This window comes from Hyaena hyaena, unplaced genomic scaffold, assembly GCF_003009895.1.
Source record: "Hyaena hyaena isolate Hyena2069 unplaced genomic scaffold, ASM300989v1 scaffold_295, whole genome shotgun sequence".
NCBI lineage: Eukaryota > Metazoa > Chordata > Mammalia > Carnivora > Hyaenidae > Hyaena > Hyaena hyaena.
This window is the reverse complement of record NW_024080928.1, coordinates 617,227-635,849: the sequence shown is the minus strand read 5'-3', so window position 1 is coordinate 635,849 and position 18,623 is coordinate 617,227. Positions and strand designations below refer to the sequence as shown.

Genomic DNA, 18,623 nt, shown 5'->3' with positions numbered 1-18,623 from the left:
ATGTTAAAATATCATAGCTAAATAGGACCCCTGATGTTCTCTAGTTCAGTGTCCTTTTTGGGCACATGCAATGGCTGGATTACAGACAAGGCTGTGGAGGCCCATACAGGGTGGGCAGCTTTCTCTGGCACACAGAGCTGGACTGGTGGAGTGGGGCCCCGCATCTGAGTCTCTCACTCCAGGTTCAGTGTTTCACCAGCTGGTGTGGCAACATGCGGGCAGAAGAAGACCTAAGGCCTGCAGTGCTCAGATTTCTAAGACTCTCATAGGCATTCCTTTTGTTTGTCACAATAGTATGATCTGGTTTGAAAGCACAAGAACAAGAACTTCAGCATTAGGAGGTTCCCTAGAGACTTTTTAGTTTAATATTTCTGTTATACAGATGAAGAAACCAAAGCGCAGAGAAGCGATGTCACTTCTCACCCAAGATCATGCTGTTGGTGGCAGAGCAAGGACTAGAACTCCTATTTTCTACTTGTTCTCCTGGCCCCTGTTGTGTCCCCTCAGGGCAGGCATCCATTTGCTAGGAGTTGGGTAAAGGTGGCACTGAGTCATTTTGTGTCTCTTCTCTAATAGAATCCGGTCACAGGGCTGCTGTCAGCCAGTCACGAACAGAAGGATGCCTGGGTGCGAGATAACATCTACAGCATTCTGGCAGTGTGGGGCCTGGGCATGGCCTACCGGAAGAATGCAGACCGTGACGAGGACAAGGCCAAAGCCTATGAACTGGAGCAGGTAATGCTGAGTGGCAGCCATGTTGGTTGCTCAGCCCCTTTCCCCTGAACCGAAAAGCCTAGAAGGAAGCAGCTGTTTGCATAGAATGGTTTTGTGTGTGTGTGTCACATCCTTTTCTGCTGTAGACTGTTTTAGGGAGGCAGATAGGTAGCCTCAAACTCTCATTGGTCTTTCTCTTTGAGATTTTTTTCCTGCCTTAAAAAAGCAACAAAAATCATACTATCTTGAATAGGAAAAGCAAGCATCCAAATTTGTAACTAGCTACATTTCTCTCACACTTGCTATGTCAATTTTATATATACTTATATACAAAATGCAGTCATAAGCTAATATAATGATTATTTTAAAGAGTCAGCACACCGGAAATACACATTCCAAAGTGTATACTCTGTAATAGTCATGTTGCAAGGGTATGTATCCAAACAGTATTGATACTGCTTAAAACACTTGGGGAGTTTCCCTTAGAAATCCCTTTCTAGTTGGAGGCGTTCCAAAGCAGTCTTATTAATTTATAGTTACCTTTTAATTTTGAACCATATTGGTGTTGTCCATATTCGTGCCTATGTTACCGTACAGCGCTGTGAAGCCCTCTTACTGATTTCTGGAATCAGAACCTGACATACTCCCCAAAACAAAGATTTGCCATCATTGAGTATACAAGAAAATACTCCTCCCTTTGAGCACAGGAGGTATTTTCAGAGTATTTTGAGTGACAGCACTGAAGTAGAGAGCATTGACATATAGTTTTCTTAGCGGGAGAACCCTTTAGATTTATCTTTGATTCATACATTCCTTATTGGCCTCCCAGCCAGTAGATTGTCAGATTCAGGAAGAGTTCTTACAGCCTAATCAGTGCTTGTTATAGCAAACACAGTGGGCAGGAGTGGTGGGCAGCCTTGACGACAGTGGGGAGACTTAAGAGAGGAAGCCTTTCTGTGGGAGCAAGGGAAGGATAGTGTGGATTTGACTAGACATTGTTGAGTGTAAGGCAATAAAATCACCAAGTCTTGGAGGTGGGGCAAGAGGTAGTTGTAAAAAAATGCTTCCGGCAAGCACTGAGGGCTCCCCCAAGAAGTTGGATAGCTATAACATGGCGAGCCGTTGTTAGCAGTGTAATAATTTAGTGTGGATGTTCATCAGACACCTCATCCTCCCTGAGACAAAATCAAAGTAAGGCCTGCCTGTCTACACATACATGTGCACACACACTGTGCGCTTCTCCCCTGTAAGCATTTAAAAAAATTTTTTTTAGTGTTTATTTTTGAGAGACAGAGTATGAGTGGGGGAGGAGCAGAGAGAGAGAGGGAGACAGAGGATCTGAAGCGGGGCTCGAACTCCTGAATGGCAAGATCATGACCTGAGCCAAAGTCCAACACTTGACTGACTGAACCACCTAGGCACCCCCTCTGTAAGCGTTTTCTTTTTTCTCTTTTTTTTTTTTTTTTTTTAATTTATTTCTAGGAGAGAGAGAGAGAGAGACAGCGTGAGCAGGGGAGGGTCAGAGAGAGAGGGAGTGACAGGCTCCGAAACAGGCTCCAGGCTCTGAGCTGGCAGTCAGCACAGAGCCCGACGCGGGGCTCGAACAGGGCAGATTGTTTTGTTGAGTGTGGTTAATAACTAAAGAGAAACATTTCCCTTGATGATGGAAGATAACATGGGATCTTCCAGGGGTCCTCAACAGGGATGCCGTTGTGTTTGGGGCTTAGGAAGCACAGTCATTTATTGTGTGAGACTGTCCCTTGCGTTGCAGGACTCTTAGGCTCCTTGGTCCCGACTCATTAAATGCCCGTAGTCCCCACCTTTATCTCGGTGACAACAAATTGCTTCCAGCCCCACATTTCCAGATGTTCCCCTACCCCTGGAGGAGGGGAATGTCCCCGCCAGTTGGGAACCACTGTGCTTCTTCATAATAGGAAATAACTTGTTTTTTTACTTCAGAGGAAGTCAGCTGACAAATGTTTATGCTGTACACTGCAGAAAATGTTCATTATAACAATGCTAGTTATAACCTTATCAGGTAACATTTTCTGCCTCAAAAGAGTTTATGACATAAAGTGAAAGTGTATTCTAGAATTCTAGGATTTTAGAGGTAGAAGGATCTGAAGGATAATTCATTCTTTTCTCTGGTAATTAACTTTCATGGCCTTTCACTACATTCCTCCCCTGCAAACCATGTACATTCTCCAAGACAGGAGATGCTCATGGTCCTGGGTGGGGACTTCTTCCAGTCTGTCTACCTCGACCTACAAAATATCCCATTCTGTAGCCACGTGTGAATTTGTTTTATGGTATTTCTAATAGGACATATTAAGAGCAGCCCTTTGATGGGCCCAAATTGTGAAGGAAATGGGAGGCAACCTAATGTATTGATGGAGAGCCCAAACTCTGGAGTCGGAGGCCTGGGCTCTGTCCTTGCCTCCACCACCTGCCATCTGGGTGACTTTAGCAATGTTGCCTCATCTGTCTCAGCCTCGGCTTCCTCATCTATAAAGTGGGGTAATAATGACACCCACCTCATAAGGTTGTTTGCAGGAATTACATAGAATCCAGGTAACGTGTCTTATACAGTCCCTGAACACAGTGTCTGATTATCATCGCACTATTGTTACTGGTTATACTAATAATTATAGTAGTTGGTTGCAATACATATTATTGAGAAACCTTGGCGGCTACTTGGATTTTGTAAGAACTTTACTCAATAGTCCAGTGACAGTGTCACAAATGGCTCTTTGGCAAAGTGTCATTGCTTTGGGTCAGGCATGGTGGACTTAATTCATCTTTAGCATAACAAAAATGAATTCGTGAGAAGTGTGACATCAGAATTAAACATCAGGGTACTAGGTTTATTAACACTCTCTTGCTAAAATGCCAGTGAGGAGTCCAGGGATTTCAGGGCTGAAGGTGCCGTCTGGTGCGACCCCTTTATTTGAGATGAGTCGCTGCGTCAAGATGTTCTTTCTTCGTGCTGGATTGGAGATGATCCGAACCACCAGAGACATGCATCTGCTTGGTCTGTGCCCTCTCGGGGGCGTCTCTGGTAGCCCTGGTGTGCTGGCCATGAGTGAGGAGGTGGTGTCACGGAGCCGGAAGCCGGTCTTGTCACTGATGCCGCTTTATTTCCGCAGAACGTGGTGAAACTGATGCGGGGTCTTCTCCAGTGCATGATGAGACAGGTAGGCAGAAAATGACAAATGTGTTTTCAGCTCATCTGAGGGTATTTTGTCACTTCCCTGGTGGCAGCTAACATTCCTAAAGCATTTTGAGCTTTTCTTCTCAAGTGGAAGAGAAATAGGAAATACTTTTCTTACTTTGTCCTTTTATTTTTTTTATTTTTTATTTTTTACAAATTGTTTATTGTCAAGTTGGTTTCCATATAACACCCGGTGCTCATCCCCACAAGTGCCCTCCTCCATGCCCATCTCCCCTCTCCCCCCCACACCGATCAATCCTCAGTTTGTTCTCAGCATTCAAGAGTCTCTCATGGTTTGCCTCTCTCCCTCTCCCCCACTGTTTCCCCCCTTCTTCTCCCCCACGGTCCTCTGTCAAGTTTCTCCTAATCCTCCTATACGTGCAAACATATGGTATTTGTCCTTCTCTGCCTGACTTATTTTGCTCAGCATAACACCCTCAAGGTCCATCCATGGTGCTACACATGGCCAGATGTCATTCTTTCTCATTGCCATGTAGTATTCCATCGTATAGATAAACCACATCTTCTTGATCCATTCATCCATTGATGGACCTTTGTCCTTTTAAATTACCTTTGTTAAAGACCCAGACTCAAAGGCTCCCATTACTCAGAATCTCTTTTGAAGAGTTAACTTGTGTAAAAAGAGAACATGCCCTTTTGTTAAATGGGGAAGAAACCATTATTTATTTATTTATTTATTTTCAATATTTATTTTTGAGAGAGAGGGAGAAAGAGAGAGGGGGAGAGAGAGAGAGAGAGAGAGAGAGAGAGAGGGAGAGAGGGAGAGGGAACACGGGCAGGGAAGGGGCAGAGAGAGAGGGAGAAAATCCCAAGCATGCTCCATGCTGTCAGCGTGGAGCCCAACACGGGGCTTGAACCCATGAACCATGAGATCATGACCTGAGCCAAAATCAAGAGTTGGATGCTTAACTGACTGAGCTACCCAGGTACCCCAGAAATCGTTTTTTAAAGGCACTCCCAGACAGCCACGTAATACTGTTTATTTTGTTGAGTTTATAAAAGTGTTTCTTTTCATTTGAGTTGAAATGCTTGAGTTTTTAAAACCTGACATTACTATTTACCGGTATTTTCGATGAGGAGTAAATTATACAATTCATCGAGCTTGTTCTGTGTCCAGAACACCCTACTCGGATCTGCACACATTCCAAGGTGAATGATACTGTTCCCGCCCTTCATCAGCATCTGCCTGGTTGGTCTTCAAAGACCTAGCTGCACTTGTCCTTTTGACATAAGGAAACAAGAAGTTGAAGTTGAAATGGGTCCTCTGTCCCCCCTCTCTCTTACTGCGTGCCTACCCAGTGTCACAGCTCCTGAGCGTATGCAGACAAGCCCTTTGGCTTGACCTGTCACCCTGCAGAGCTTGTTAAAATTCCACTGGGTTGGGTCATTTCAGGCTCCCAGAGGTGGCTGATAAGAGGTCTGGAACCAAGACATGGACTTTGGGTGTGGCCTCTGCCATCTGTCTACCCTTTAACTGTGCAGAGCCGGCTTGCTTTCTCCCTCAGGTGGATAAAGTGGAGAAGTTCAAGCACACTCAGAGTACCAAGGACAGCCTGCACGCCAAGTACAACACTGCCACCTGCAGCACCGTGGTGGGTGACGACCAGTGGGGCCACCTCCAGGTGGACGCCACCTCCCTCTTCCTTCTGTTCCTGGCCCAGATGACTGCGTCTGGTGAGCCAGGGTCACTTGAGCCCAAATTAACGGGAAGAAGGGTGTGGGGAGGGACAGACATTGGTCAGAACCCAAAATAAGTTGTTCCTGTAAAGAAAAAGCATGCTCTTGATAACATTATGTGCATTGACTCTGCAACATGCTCACAGCCAGCCTCCTGAGGACTTGTTGGACAAAGGGCTGTTGGTCCCAAAGCATCCTAGATCACATCTACTTCTGACAGCTTAATATCTGCAGACAGTGTCAAGCCCCCTCGTAGGATTTTCTTCTCTAGTATCAGTAGGCCTGGCCCCTTCACCTTTTCCTCTCACTACCCGAGACCCCCTTCTAGACACACCCTCATTTACCCAAATTACATCCAAACAGTGTAATTTCTAGAGGTTGGCCATCTGCCCGGAGTGGTCAGTCAGTCCTTAGTACCTGTGCCGGGAGCGGGCTCCAAACTCCTGACCGTGAACAGTGCTCCTCCGCCCAGGCCATTGGCTTCCATAGCAGCTTAGATGCCATGCCTCCTGGGCTTCAGACTGCAGTGACCAGATGGTCCCTCCCATGACAGGGCCTGCCGCTCTGGCCCCTGGGCCTAGGTCCTTGAGCTGCTGTGTCCAAGTTCTCGTCACCAGTCCAGTGAACTGACCTTCAGAGGTAGAGGCATCCATGTAGTTCAGGCTGCAAGTGTGAACTCAAAAGATAGCAGAAACCCATGAATAATATTGTCATAGCTTTGTGAATAAACTGGGCGCTTATAAAAATACTTCTTGGTTGTGAAAACCAATATGAATTCACTGTAAGTGGTTTGGAAAATATAACAAAATATAAAGAAAAAATTTCACTGTCAATTTTCATTTGAATGTGTCTCCTCCAAGTCTTTTTTTTTTCTTTTAAAGGTCTTATTGTTTGCATAAATAATAATCTTTATTATATAGCATTGTAACTTAGGCATTTTCCCCATGATCTTACAGGCTCTTCATAAACATAATTTTAGTGACTTTATCAATGGACATGTTATAATCAAAGTATTCCTTTATTCCTTTTCCCCCTATTATAACTAATGTTGCAGTACCAACTTTGACCCCTTCTCTGTTTGCTTCCTTCTGTTGGGTTTGATTCAAAGGCTACTTCTAGGGGCACCTGGGTGGCTCAGTCGGTTAATCGTCCGACTTCGGCTCAGGTCATGATCTCAGAGTTCGTGGGTTCGAGGCCTGCTCCAGGTTCTGTGCTGACAGCTCAGAGCCTGGAGCCTGCTTCAGATTCTGTGTCTCCCTCTATCTCTGCCCCTACCCCACTCTGTCTCTGTCTCCCAAAATAAAATAAAGACATGAAAAAAAATTTTTTTTAAAAAGGCGGCTACTTCTATATATTACCAAGTTGCTTTCGGAACAATTTACTAGTCCAACTCCCCCTATTGATGTAAGTAAGGCTTCCTATCTCACCATACCTCTACCAGCTTCAAGAATTCATACTTTAAAAGTATGTGTATTTGCCATAATCAACTAAACATTCAAGGGCGCAAGCAAAAATCCAGCTTTCTTGGTCACTGCTTGCTTCAGTGTGTCAGTGCAGCCCCCTGGGAGGTCCCGGGAGCTCGCCTTTCCACCACGGTAAGGGCCGCCTCCTGAACTTGGGGGCTTTCCTCTCCCTGGCTGCCACTGGGGAAAGGTTCCCGCCCTCTGGCTCCCTCAAGGATAAGAATGGTGTCTGGTTGCTCTGGGCTAAAATTCATGCTGTGTTGGAAACCTCTTTGCATAAATCTAACACTACCAGAAGGCCCCACACCTTCTCTTTCCATGTTTTCTACCTGTAGGGACACACTCCTTTCTTCCTTTCTCTTTCTGAAATTAGGTATTAACTGTTTCATTTTACTTCAGACTTAATTAAAAAAAATTTTTAATGTCTTATTTATTTTTTGAGAAAGAACATGAGTAGGGGAGGGGCAGAGAGAGAGGAGGACAGAGGATCCGAAGCAGGTTCCATGCTGACAGGGTGACAGCAGCAGGCCCGATGTGGTGCTCGAACTCACAAACCGTGAGGTCACGACCTGAGCCGAAGTCGGACGCTTAACTGACTTGAGCCACCCAGGCGCCCCATACTTCAGACTTGATTTTTGATGCCCTAGTAAGAAAAATGAAAATGGGGGTACCAGGGTTTCTTTCCTGGTGTGATAGTTGTAGTTGGTAATTGACAGGTCTCTTCACATCATAACACATAACTTTATTGTTTGTTTGCCTGTACTAGGTTTACGTATTGTTTTCACCCTTGATGAGGTGGCCTTCATACAGAATCTTGTTTTCTACATAGAAGCTGCGTATAAAGTCGCCGTAAGTTATCAACCCCAGTACTTTTTTCAGGTGTCCAGTTAAGAACAATAAAACTCCTCCTGTTCTGGGAGGGCCAGACTTCGGGGGCTGATCAGAAGGGTGGCAAAATTAGAACTCTGTGACTGTCACCTCTGCACACAAAGTGCACATTTTTGTCCTGGAACACGGCTGGGGAGTTGGTGTTTTTGGAATGCGCCACCTGCTCTGTTCGGATCCATTATGCTTATTCGAAGTAAGACCAAGCGTGTCCCAGGCCAGCCTGACCCGCGGCGAAGGGCGGCAGCAACGGCGTGCAGGGAGGAACTGCCGTGCTGTGAGGGCTGCCCCACGCAGCGCCCGGGCCGAGGGGCCAGCGCCACATGTGTGCCCCAGGCCGGGTGTGAAAGTGCACCAACCCCGGTCCCTCCAGGCTTCCTTCTGGGGTGGAAGGCGCGCCTCCTGCGCATCTCAGAAAACAGCGAACCTGTGCAAAGCCGACTAAAAGGGAAGAGTTTGTTTTTAGAAAAACACAGTGAAGATGCCACTGTGGTTCAGAGCAAGGGTCGGCAAACATTTTCTGTAAAGGGCCAGACAGTAAATATTTTCAGCTTCTCGTTCCCTGCGCTCTCTGTTGCCTCTACTCCATCTGCCATCATCGCAGGAAGGCAGCCCTAGACAACGCGTGTGCGTGTGAGCATGTGACCGCGGCTGTGTCCCAGATGGACCTTGTTTACAAAAATATGCGGCAAACTAGGTTTGGTCCAAGGGCTACCTGGGCTCTAAAGGGGCGCTTCTCAATGAGGGGCAGTCTTCCCCTCCCAGGGGACATTTGGCAACACCTGGAAACACGGGGGAGGGAGCTGCTGGCACCTCGTGAGTGAGGTGAGGGATTCCACTGAACATCCCACTAGCAGCAAAGCATGATCCACTCAAGCTGTCGCCAGCGTCGGGTCTAAAGAAACCAGAGAAGTCCTTGTGGAAAGGGTGGGACCTCAGGTGGACCTGGGCGAGTTAGTAGGGTTCAGATGAGTGGACGGGTGTGGGAAGAGCGTGTGCAGTAATGCGAAGGAGTGGGCCCTGAATGTGGGAGGGGTCCTTGGGATCAGGAGGTTCAGGGGGAAGGAGGAGACAGCCTGAAAGCAGAGTATCAGAGACCAGCAGAAAACCAGGTCCGCTTGTGGGCGTGCAGGGAGCGGAGGCCAGATAACAGAGGTGTGACGCCAGCCAGCGAAAGGGATTAGACCGTGAGCTGCTAGGGAATAAATGGGTTGTCATTTTAGAGTCTTGCACGGGGGAGTGAGCTCATGAAGCAGTTGTTGAGGATGAGTCGCTTGGCTCTGCGTTGGGAGTGAGAATGGCATGCAGTGTTGAAAGGCCCCGCTGTGAGGAGCACCGAAAGGAGGAGTCCTGGGGCTCAGCTACAAGGTGTGCCGGCAGGAAAGAGTCGAAAGCCACTCTGGCGTGTCCGCGTCTAAATTTGCACATTTTGGAAATGTTCACCTTCGCAGATCAAATAGTAAGCGCCGAAGCTTTGGTACCGGGCCTGTTCTTGTTGGGTTGCCATTTTTCAGCGCATGTCGTGTTATTTCAGAACCGTATCCAGTGTTTTCCTCTCTTACATGAAAATATGAATTATGAAAGTTAGGTATGCATGGATCACGGCCTCTCTGTGGGTGGTGTGTTCTGAGCCAATTCATGTGAATCTGTTTTAAAAGACCGGGAAATTTCAGTATTTGGTGCCCCACGTGATTTTGGCTTTTGCTTCTTGCTTAGCCCTTTTTCCCAAGAGGTGATGCTAGAAATAGGTATGCACTTATTTTAAATAGTTTGGTTGGCTTCAGCTAGTTACGATGCATCTGTTAAAGTTTCTTTATTCTGTCTTCTAATTTAAGGTCAAAGGGATTCGCTAAATAGATGGGCAGCATTTCATTTGAAGAGAAATAAAACAATTTGTTCTCTACCAATCAAGAATTTCTTACAAATTGATAACCTTCAGGAATCAGAAATTTGAGAGGGTTTTTGCATGCATTTTTGTTCCTCCTGAGTATTTACTTGCAAAACTCTGCACAGAGGTCAAATGAAGTGAAACTTAGGACGAGCACAGCCGTGAATCTGGTGACCTTTGAGAAGGGATATTCTTGCCATTATGCCTGTGGTTACACAAAGGAATTATGTTTCCATAGCACTGCTCGTATACGTCTTTTTCCTGCTCTAATTACTACCTTTTTCTTCCTCAGGATTATGGAATGTGGGAGCGTGGAGATAAGACTAACCAGGGCATTCCGGAATTGAATGCAAGCTCTGTAGGAATGGCCAAGGTGATGGTCTTGTCCTCTTTGTTCTTCCTTCTGTGCATTTTTACTGCTTTGATTTGGTTCTCATCTTTAGGGGGATGGATTGAATCCAATGAGCATATTTTTCAAAAGTCAGCTGCAAGTATGGAATTCAAGTGGCACATGTACCCTGGCCAACTGAGGTTATAGGTAAAGGATGTAGGATTCCTACACTGAAATGTGCCTGTGCCCGAAAATAAGCACCCTCCTTCCTCATTATCACCACCTACGGGTCTCAGCTCTTGCGGATGTCCAAGCATCTGGATGTATGCTGTCCAGTCTTCTTTTCTCGGTCGTAAAGAAGTCTGGAGAACATGACCGTTTTGTTGGGCAGGGTTCACGCATCCAAAAGTCTATGGGGTCAGGTCAAGCAGGTAACATAAACAAATGAAGCTGGCCAGATAGAAAAATGTTGAGGGGTATTGGAGACACTGGGAACTGTCTCTAAAGTTATTCCCTGCAAAATCACTTTTAAAACTTCTTCAGGCCAGGGGATGCCTGGGTGGCTCAGTCATTTGGGCGTCTGACTTCAGCTCAGGTCATGATCTCACGACTCATGAGTTGAGCCCGGCATCGGGCTCTGTGCTGACAGCTCAGAGCCTGTAGCCTGCTTCAGATTCTGTCTCTCTCTCTCTCTCTCTCTCTCTCTCTCTCTCTCTGCCCTTCCCAACTCACACTCTGTCCTTCCCTCTCCTTCAAAAATAGACATTAAAAAATATTATAATAATAATAATAAATAAAACTTCAGGCCAAACAGAACACACTTGTGGGGCAGATTCAGTCTGCCAGTCACCAGTTTATATCTCGTGCCCTAGACATTTAATGTGCTTCCCTGTTGCTCAAGACTAAAGTATATTTTTGGATAGAATAAAGACTCCAGGGCTAGAATTTTCTTTTCTTTTTTTTTTTTCATAGTTTATTTACTTTTGAGAGAGAGATAGCTTAAGCAGGGGAGGGTCAGAGAGAGGGGGAGACACAGAATCTGAAGCAGACTCCAGGCTCTGAGCTAGCTGTCAGCACAGAGCCCCACGTGGGGCTCAAACCCACGAACCGTGAGATCATGACCTGAGCTGAAGTCGGACGCTTAACCGACTGAGCCACCCAGGCGCCCCTAGGGCTAGAATTTTCAAAGCAACAATAAATATGTTCTGTTACACTCAACTGGCTATCTGTGAATTTATGCCCCCCCACAATGTTATAAAGTCATTAATATTTCATGGTTTTGGTGAAATACTAACTTTATTTGGGGAAATGTTTGTCTATCTTTTTTTGTTTCTACAAAGAGCAGCAACATACAGGAAAGGTCTGATTCCACTGAAAATAAGGATGGGACATGTCTACAGGACATTGTAGCTGAATTTTAAAGATATGTTTCATCACCTTGGGGAAAACATTTATGCTAGATTGCTTAATGGTAAGGGACCAGTCGACATGAGAGTGTATGTTTACTAGGAAGTGAAAATGATGCCACCTGTGCTTGTAGGCAGCCCTTGAGGCAATTGATGAGCTGGACCTTTTTGGAGCCCATGGAGGACGCAAATCAGTGATCCATGTCCTGCCAGATGACGTTGAACACTGCCAGGTAACAGCTCCAGCCTCTCAGTCCAGACAGGAGGGAAAGAGACTGACAGAATGGAAGACCTGGGCTCCAGGTCACGTTCCTCACCTTTCTTTCTTTCTTGTTTATTTGGGTTTTTAAAAGATTTTTATTTTTAAGTAATCTACTTCCAACATGGGGCTCAAACTTAGAACCCTGAGATCAAGAGTCATATGTTCTACCGACTGGGCCAGCCAGGCGGCCCCCATTCCTCACCTTTCTAGCTTGGTGGTTACTTGGCTTCTTTGAGCTTCAGTTCCCTCATCCATAAAAAGGGCATACTGGCACCTTCCCCTCCTGTCGCACAAGGTGGTTTTAAGGATCAGAGTGAATCAACTTAGTTTGTCAGAGCACTCTGTAAGCTAAAAGGTACTGTGTAAACATAAGACAGGATGACTGCAAGGTGTATACATGGGGTCAGCAATCACCACAACCTTCTTTCACTGGAGGCTAAATCTTTTTTGAGCATATAGGTGGTTTTCTCTCAAGTTTATTTCATGATGCCACCAAACTGAATAACCCGCAAGCAGTAGTTCACTTGGGGAGGGGTGGGGATGGGCGGAATGGATAGTGGAGGAGAGATGAGATAGGAGAAATGGCACAGTTAGTAGAAACTGCATGAAATATAGGTCAGAGAAAGGAGTGATTTGTTGCAGATTAGGGGACTCCATTAAGCAGACGGTAGGTCACCAATTGATGGTCAGTCAGCAAACTCTTAGTTAGTGAGGGCCCGCTCGGTGCCAGGTACCATGCCAGGGTTGTGGAAGTATCAACTTGTACGCAGAGAGCTTCTGGGGGGAAGTATGTGTTTCCAGGCAGAGAGCCTAGGGGTGAGCGACTAGTTATAGAACTGGGCTTGGGGTCCATTTGCTTGAGAAAATGAAGCTTTATTCTGAAGCTGAGGGTTCCCCCATCTTTACCCACCTTCTGGCTCATTCCATTTCCCCACATTAAATAGTCCCGAATGAGGAATCTGCTACTTCTTGAGCTATGGTTTAACAGAGCCAAGTGATGATACATCTTAATGATGCATAGTCCCTAGTGGAAACTGTGTGAGCTTTATAGCCAGCTGGGCCTCAGTTAGAATCCTAGTTCTGTCGCACGAGTCTCTGTGTCTGAGTCTCAGAGCCCTCGTGTGTACCCTGGGCACAGTGTCTAAATTCCTTCTTTAAAGTAGAAAAAAAAAATATTTTTTAAATGACCAAATGAGATTTATTCCAGGAATGCAAAATTGGTTTAACAACTAAAAATCACTTAGTGTAGTGCACCATGTTGTTAGGAGATTTAGTAAGCTTATGTTTGCAGGGGTCTAGCCCCGTGTCTGTGCACGTTAGATCCCAGTGTTAGTTACCTGCCCCACCTAAACTTTTCCGTATCGTTTCACCTTCCTTTAGTTTACAGTGCCTAGTCCAACCACCTTATAACTGAGGCCGTGTTATAGTGCCACTGAATACCCTAGTTGGAGGACTAAAATAATTCTGTTACTTACCATTTTGCTGGAGTGTTCATGTGGTCTCTTGGATCGGACTCCCTCTTCAAGTGGGAGATCACCCACTTCTAGATCACCCAGTCCACCCAGTCACATTGCACAGAAGCCAGACATTTCTCTGTGCTGGGCCCTGTATGTGTGTTCTTCTCTGTCTTTATCTTCACAGCCAGCATGCCCTGGCCTGCTGACACAGTAGCCCTTAGTTCCTCCCCTGTGGGTCCTAAAGACGCAGCACAATCCACAGAAGGCACCTAGGGGCGAGAGACAAGGAGTTCTCAGCATGGGCTCCAGGCAGTACTGTTCCTTTTCTCCCTGAGCCCCTTCTCTCCCACAGGAGCAGGAGTCATTGGCTGGGTAGGCTAGGTCCCCCAGCGGGGCCCTTTTGGTAGGAAAAAGCTGTACTCAAAATTGGCAAACTCATTCAGATGTTCCTTGGAGCTAACTAAGGTCATGGTCACTAGATACCATATGTAACTATTAGTGCTTCCCAGGTTAAAGCCACCTCTCTGTTTCTCGTTCAGTCTATTCTGTTCTCCATGCTGCCAAGAGCATCAACGTCTAAGGAGATTGATGCTGGACTTCTTTCCATTATCTCTTTCCCGGCCTTTGCAGTGGAAGATATGAACCTGGTGAATGTGACCAAAAATGAAATTATTTCAAAGCTCCAGGTAAGCGTTGATCGTGCCGGCGCGCCTCCACCCTGTGGTATGTGCCCTTTTCATACGATGATGTGGAGCAGCTCACATGAGCTCTCCGTGAGGCCAGGGGCTTGATTTGTCTAAGTGGACGCAGAACATCCAAAGCCGAGTCTGTGGGCTCAGAGTGATCAAGTGTCTTAGTGCTCTTCCTGATAGCAGAGCTTGAGCTCAAACCCCTAAGCCGACACCTCTGAACCCCAATTTGTATCCATCCTGGACTTCTAATGCAGAGCTTCTTAACCCTCTAGAGATCGCAGAATAAAACGCTCATGTCCCAGTATCTTCCAACTTCATACAGGATTTCTGAGGACTTGGTGATCCCAAAGTTAAACTGAGGTTAAAAAAAAAAATCCCTGCCTGGAGGTGAAATGCAGGAACTGTGATACAATATACCAAACTGAGAATGTCATTAAATAGTCCAGGCAACTGAATTTATCAGTAAAAAGATGAAGAATGTAAGTTTCCTTAAAATTTTTGTTTCCTAAGCCAAAATCTTCATGTTGATGATCCTACTTAGATTCCATAAAAATTATTTTAGCCCTTGGATTCAAGAGGGGTCCCCAGTAATATCCCCAAAGAAGCTGTCTCACGGTTTAGTGGAGAAAAAGGAAGCTGTTGTAGCTCATCCCAGTAGACAGGGAGTTAATGCAGGGAATGAAGTGTTCAAAGGAGATCAGGTGCTAGGCTGGGCCTCCCCATGACTCCCAGAACACCAGGACCTAGAAGCTGGGAGCTGGCCACAGGGAGTGTGCTGGCCTCCGTGGCCTTGCGCTGGGGCAGTCTCACCTGGGGAACAGCCCCATCCAGGGGGCAGCCTCACCTGGGGAGCGGACACCCAGCACTGTGATCCAGAGATTAGGGAGGCATGTCATGAGCGCATGCCACTGCACTACTTTCTTTTTTTAATTTATTAAAAAAAGGTTTTTTTAATGTTTTATTTATTTTTGAGAGAGAGAAAGAGACGGTGTGAGCAGGAGAGGGTCAGAGAGACAGGGAGATACAGAATCTGAAACAGGCTCCAGGCTCTGAACTAGCTGTCAGCACAGAGCCGGATGCGGGACTCGAACCCATGAACCATGAGATCATGACCTGAGCCGAAGTCAGACGCTCAACCACCTGAGCCACCCAGGAGCCCCTACCCTTCTTTCTTAACGCCCAGGAAGCTGAAGACCTGTATCGGAGCCTGCAGCAGGGAAATTGGCAGCAACGGCCCCAAGCCCTGGGAAGCCCCAACTACCCCGCCCCTACCCCCACTTAGCTGCCCTACTTCTTTGCATTTGGAGCCTAATTGTGAGAAGTCAGAAATGTCCTTTCTGCTTTCCAGTCTTTCAAGTAGAAGTAGTCCAGGCTGAGTGTCTCCCTTAGTGGCTGTTGCAGGCAGTGTGGGTCCCTTTGCATCTTTGTGTTACATAGCCAATCAGAATGAAAGGCTGGTCACTCTGTGAATTCTCAGTAATTACTCTCCCAGCCCTAATACTCTGATGGCAAGTTTTGGCATTCCCTTCTTGGCACTGATCAAACCTGAATTTACTTTGCTTATTACTTAAAAATAACTTTTTGTATTGAGAACAAAAAGCACTTGGTACACATTTCATTTGTTACTAAATGATTCATGGGAATGGTGGTGAAGGGCTGACATGGATCGAAATAAAAAGGCAAAGAAGTTCTTTTGTTTCATCAAATGCACTTTTTTTCCCCTTTATCTTCTCAGGGGCGTTATGGATGCTGTCGCTTCCTTCGAGATGGTTATAAAACCCCAAGAGAGGTTGTATTTAAATATTGTTTCTTAGGGTTCCTTAACTGCTTCATATTTAAGTCACCACTGTGGTGTTCTCCCTTCTTTGATTATAAAGTTACATGTTGGAATATCGGAAAGAGATGTCTTGATTTTGGAGACAGTGCGGCTGGAGTTAGGCAATAGAAGAATAAGACCATTGCAAGGACAGCAGGCTGGTGGTTTCAAACCAGCCTGCAGACCAGGACAAACAGTTCTGTGGCTCACACAGTGTTTTAAAGAGCAACTGTGGCCTCCCTCTTGAGTTTCTTAGCCACAGTGGCCAATACAGTGATTTCAAGAAAACATAGTCTGCCGAGCACTGTGATCAGCCAATTACTAATTATTTGCTAGGGATATGGGAAGCTTAATATAAACTACTAAAGAGTCTTGTGTACATTTCTGATTTACTTTTCTGAAAATTTTCCATGGATAACTGCCAAAAACAGCATGTCCCCATTATAGCAGGCTCCTAATCGTATCAGCCGCAAAGCTGCATTATATCAGAAAGTGAGGGAAACCCAGTGAGGTACGCTGGTGTTGTATATGGGATCCAACATCCCCTTTTAGACAGTTTCCTGTTTGATTCCAGGACCCAACCCGATTGCATTATGACCCTGCTGAACTCAAGCTCTTTGAAAACATTGAATGTGAATGGCCAGTGTTCTGGACATATTTCATAATAGATGGGGTCTTCAACGGTGATGCCATTCAGGTGAGTAAGTGCTGGGTGCTGCGTTGATAATCAACATTTTCATTCCGTTGATGTGCCGATCAGTATTAGGACAGAAGGTTGTGCAAGAATTGAGGACACTCTTTCAGTTATCTGTTGCCGTTTAACAAGCTTTCCCAAAATGTAGTGAAGTACAGCGACAACTACTTGATTTGCTCATGAGTGTCCAGCTTGGGCAGGGCTTGGCAGGGACGGGTTGTCTCTGCTTCACTTGGTATCAGCTGGTCCACTAGGGTTGGAGGATCACCTTCCAAGATAGCCTCCTCCACCTGGCTGGCCCTGCAGGCTCAGCTGGGCTTATGGGCCCAGGCCTTGCTTCTCACAGAGGTGTAGTCTCTGAGCAGTTAGGCTTTTTTCATGGGGGTTATCTTCCCCCAGAATGCAAAAGCAGAAGCTTCCAGGCCTCCTTAAGACCCAGGCCTGGAGCTGGCGGTGCCACGGTTGTTGCATTCTCTTGTTTAAAGGATCCTGCCACATTCAAGGGGAGGGGACTACACAAAGGCACAAGTAACAGGAGGCAAGGTTCATCAGGGACCAGCCTGGCCCACACACAAGTTGGGTTCTGTTTTTTTTCACACCAGCCTAGGCTTCTGCTGCCTTCAGCTCTAGTACAAGAGTTCCCTTCGCTAACATCTTATTTAATGTGCCAGCATTCTAACTGGCATCCCAGCCTCCAGCCTCACTCCCTGCTGGTTCTCCATACCCTTGCCAGGGGCATCTTTTTAAAAAGCAAGTTAGATTATGCCACTGCTTTGCTTAAGAGCTTTGAAAGGTTCTGGTTTGCCTTGGTACAAGGTTGGCACATGTTTTGTGGGGTCTCATAAAATCTGGCCCTCGTATTCACCACTGTAGCCCGATTTCTTTTTTTTTTTTAATTTTTAAATGTTTTTTAAAAAATTTATTTCTGAGAGAGAGAGAGCAGGGGAGGGTCAGAGGGAGAGGGAGAATTTGAAGCAGGTTCCAGGCTCTGAGCTAGCTGCCAGCACAGAGCCTGATGTGGGGCTTGAACCCATGAACCGTGAGATCATGACCTGAGCCGAAGTCGGACGCTTAACCAACTGAGCCGCCCAGGCGCCCCTGTAGCCTGATTTCTTGCTGTTGACTTCCCCTCTTGAGTTCTGGGACACGAGCTCCCTGAAACCCTTTCCATCTTTTGAACAGCCATGTTGTCTCCCCTCTTCTCAAGTAGCCAGGTCCTGCTTTTCTCCCCCAGCTGCCCCTTTCTCCTTCACTTGATTCATTGTAAAGGTCGGCTTTTTCAGAAAGCCTTCTCTGATCCTAAAACCTGGATCAGTGCCCCTTTTCTATGTCCCACAGTGCTTATAACAATATAGTACCTGCACCTGTATTTAATCTTCCACTAAGCTGTCAGAGCAACCTGGTAGAGGTGGTCTTTGTCCAGGTCACTAATATATTCCCTGTGCCTAGTATATGTAGCACGTGCTGAATAAAGATCTGCTAATGCGGCATTTGTTTGTTCAAGACAGATTTCTTTTGCATTCGCTGCTGAGCATACTTCGGTAACCAGAACAGACCCATCCTCGTGAACCTTATGTGAATGACTGACAAACTCCAATGATTTAGTGTTTTCTTAACCTGGTCAGAACACAGGTACTGAGGTGGGATGAGCAACCAAAGGTGGATTTTGCTTCTGAAAGCTGCCTCTGCTCAGAAATTCCGAGAGGGGTTTCAGAAGTGGGTGTAGGGGCCAACGGCCGGCCGCCCCAACATGTACCACTTTGGCATGAACATTATTTTGAGTTAAAAGTAATCAAAACCAAGGGGCGCCTGGGTGGCTCAGTAGGTTAAGCGTCCGACTTCGGCTCAGGTCATGATCTCAAGGTTCATGGGTTCGAGCCCCGTGTTGGGCTCTGTGCTGACTGCCAGCTCAGAGCCTGGAGGCTGTTTCAGAGTCTGTGTCTCCCTCTCTCTATGACCCTCCCCTGCTCACGCTGTCTCTCTCTCTCTCTCTCAGAAATAAAACATTTAAAATTTTTTTTTAGTTTTTTTTTTTTTTTAATGTTTTTTATTTATTTCTAGGAGAGAGAGAGACAGCGTGAGCAGGGGAGGGTCAGAGAGAGAGGG

General features: G+C 46.2%; 1 protein-coding gene across 8 annotated transcripts in view; it reads left to right on the top strand.

Moving 5' to 3' along the window:
- The window catches only part of PHKA2 (phosphorylase kinase regulatory subunit alpha 2), a 75,470-nt gene that overhangs the window by 25,235 nt on the left and 31,612 nt on the right, over window positions 1–18,623 (top strand). For all 8 annotated transcript variants that reach the window (XR_005530997.1, XR_005530998.1, XM_039247378.1 and 5 more), the window contains 9 exons: window positions 577–735; window positions 3,861–3,908; window positions 5,452–5,620; window positions 7,853–7,935; window positions 10,152–10,232; window positions 11,731–11,829; window positions 13,855–14,001; window positions 15,743–15,796; window positions 16,398–16,520. Coding sequence is in view for 6 of the 8 variants with exons in the window: in XM_039247378.1 (XP_039103309.1) it covers window positions 577–735; window positions 3,861–3,908; window positions 5,452–5,620; window positions 7,853–7,935; window positions 10,152–10,232; window positions 11,731–11,829; window positions 13,855–14,001; window positions 15,743–15,796; window positions 16,398–16,520 (963 nt within the window). In the remaining 2 variants the exon portion in view is untranslated. The remainder of the gene's footprint in view (window positions 1–576; window positions 736–3,860; window positions 3,909–5,451; window positions 5,621–7,852; window positions 7,936–10,151; window positions 10,233–11,730; window positions 11,830–13,854; window positions 14,002–15,742; window positions 15,797–16,397; window positions 16,521–18,623) is intronic.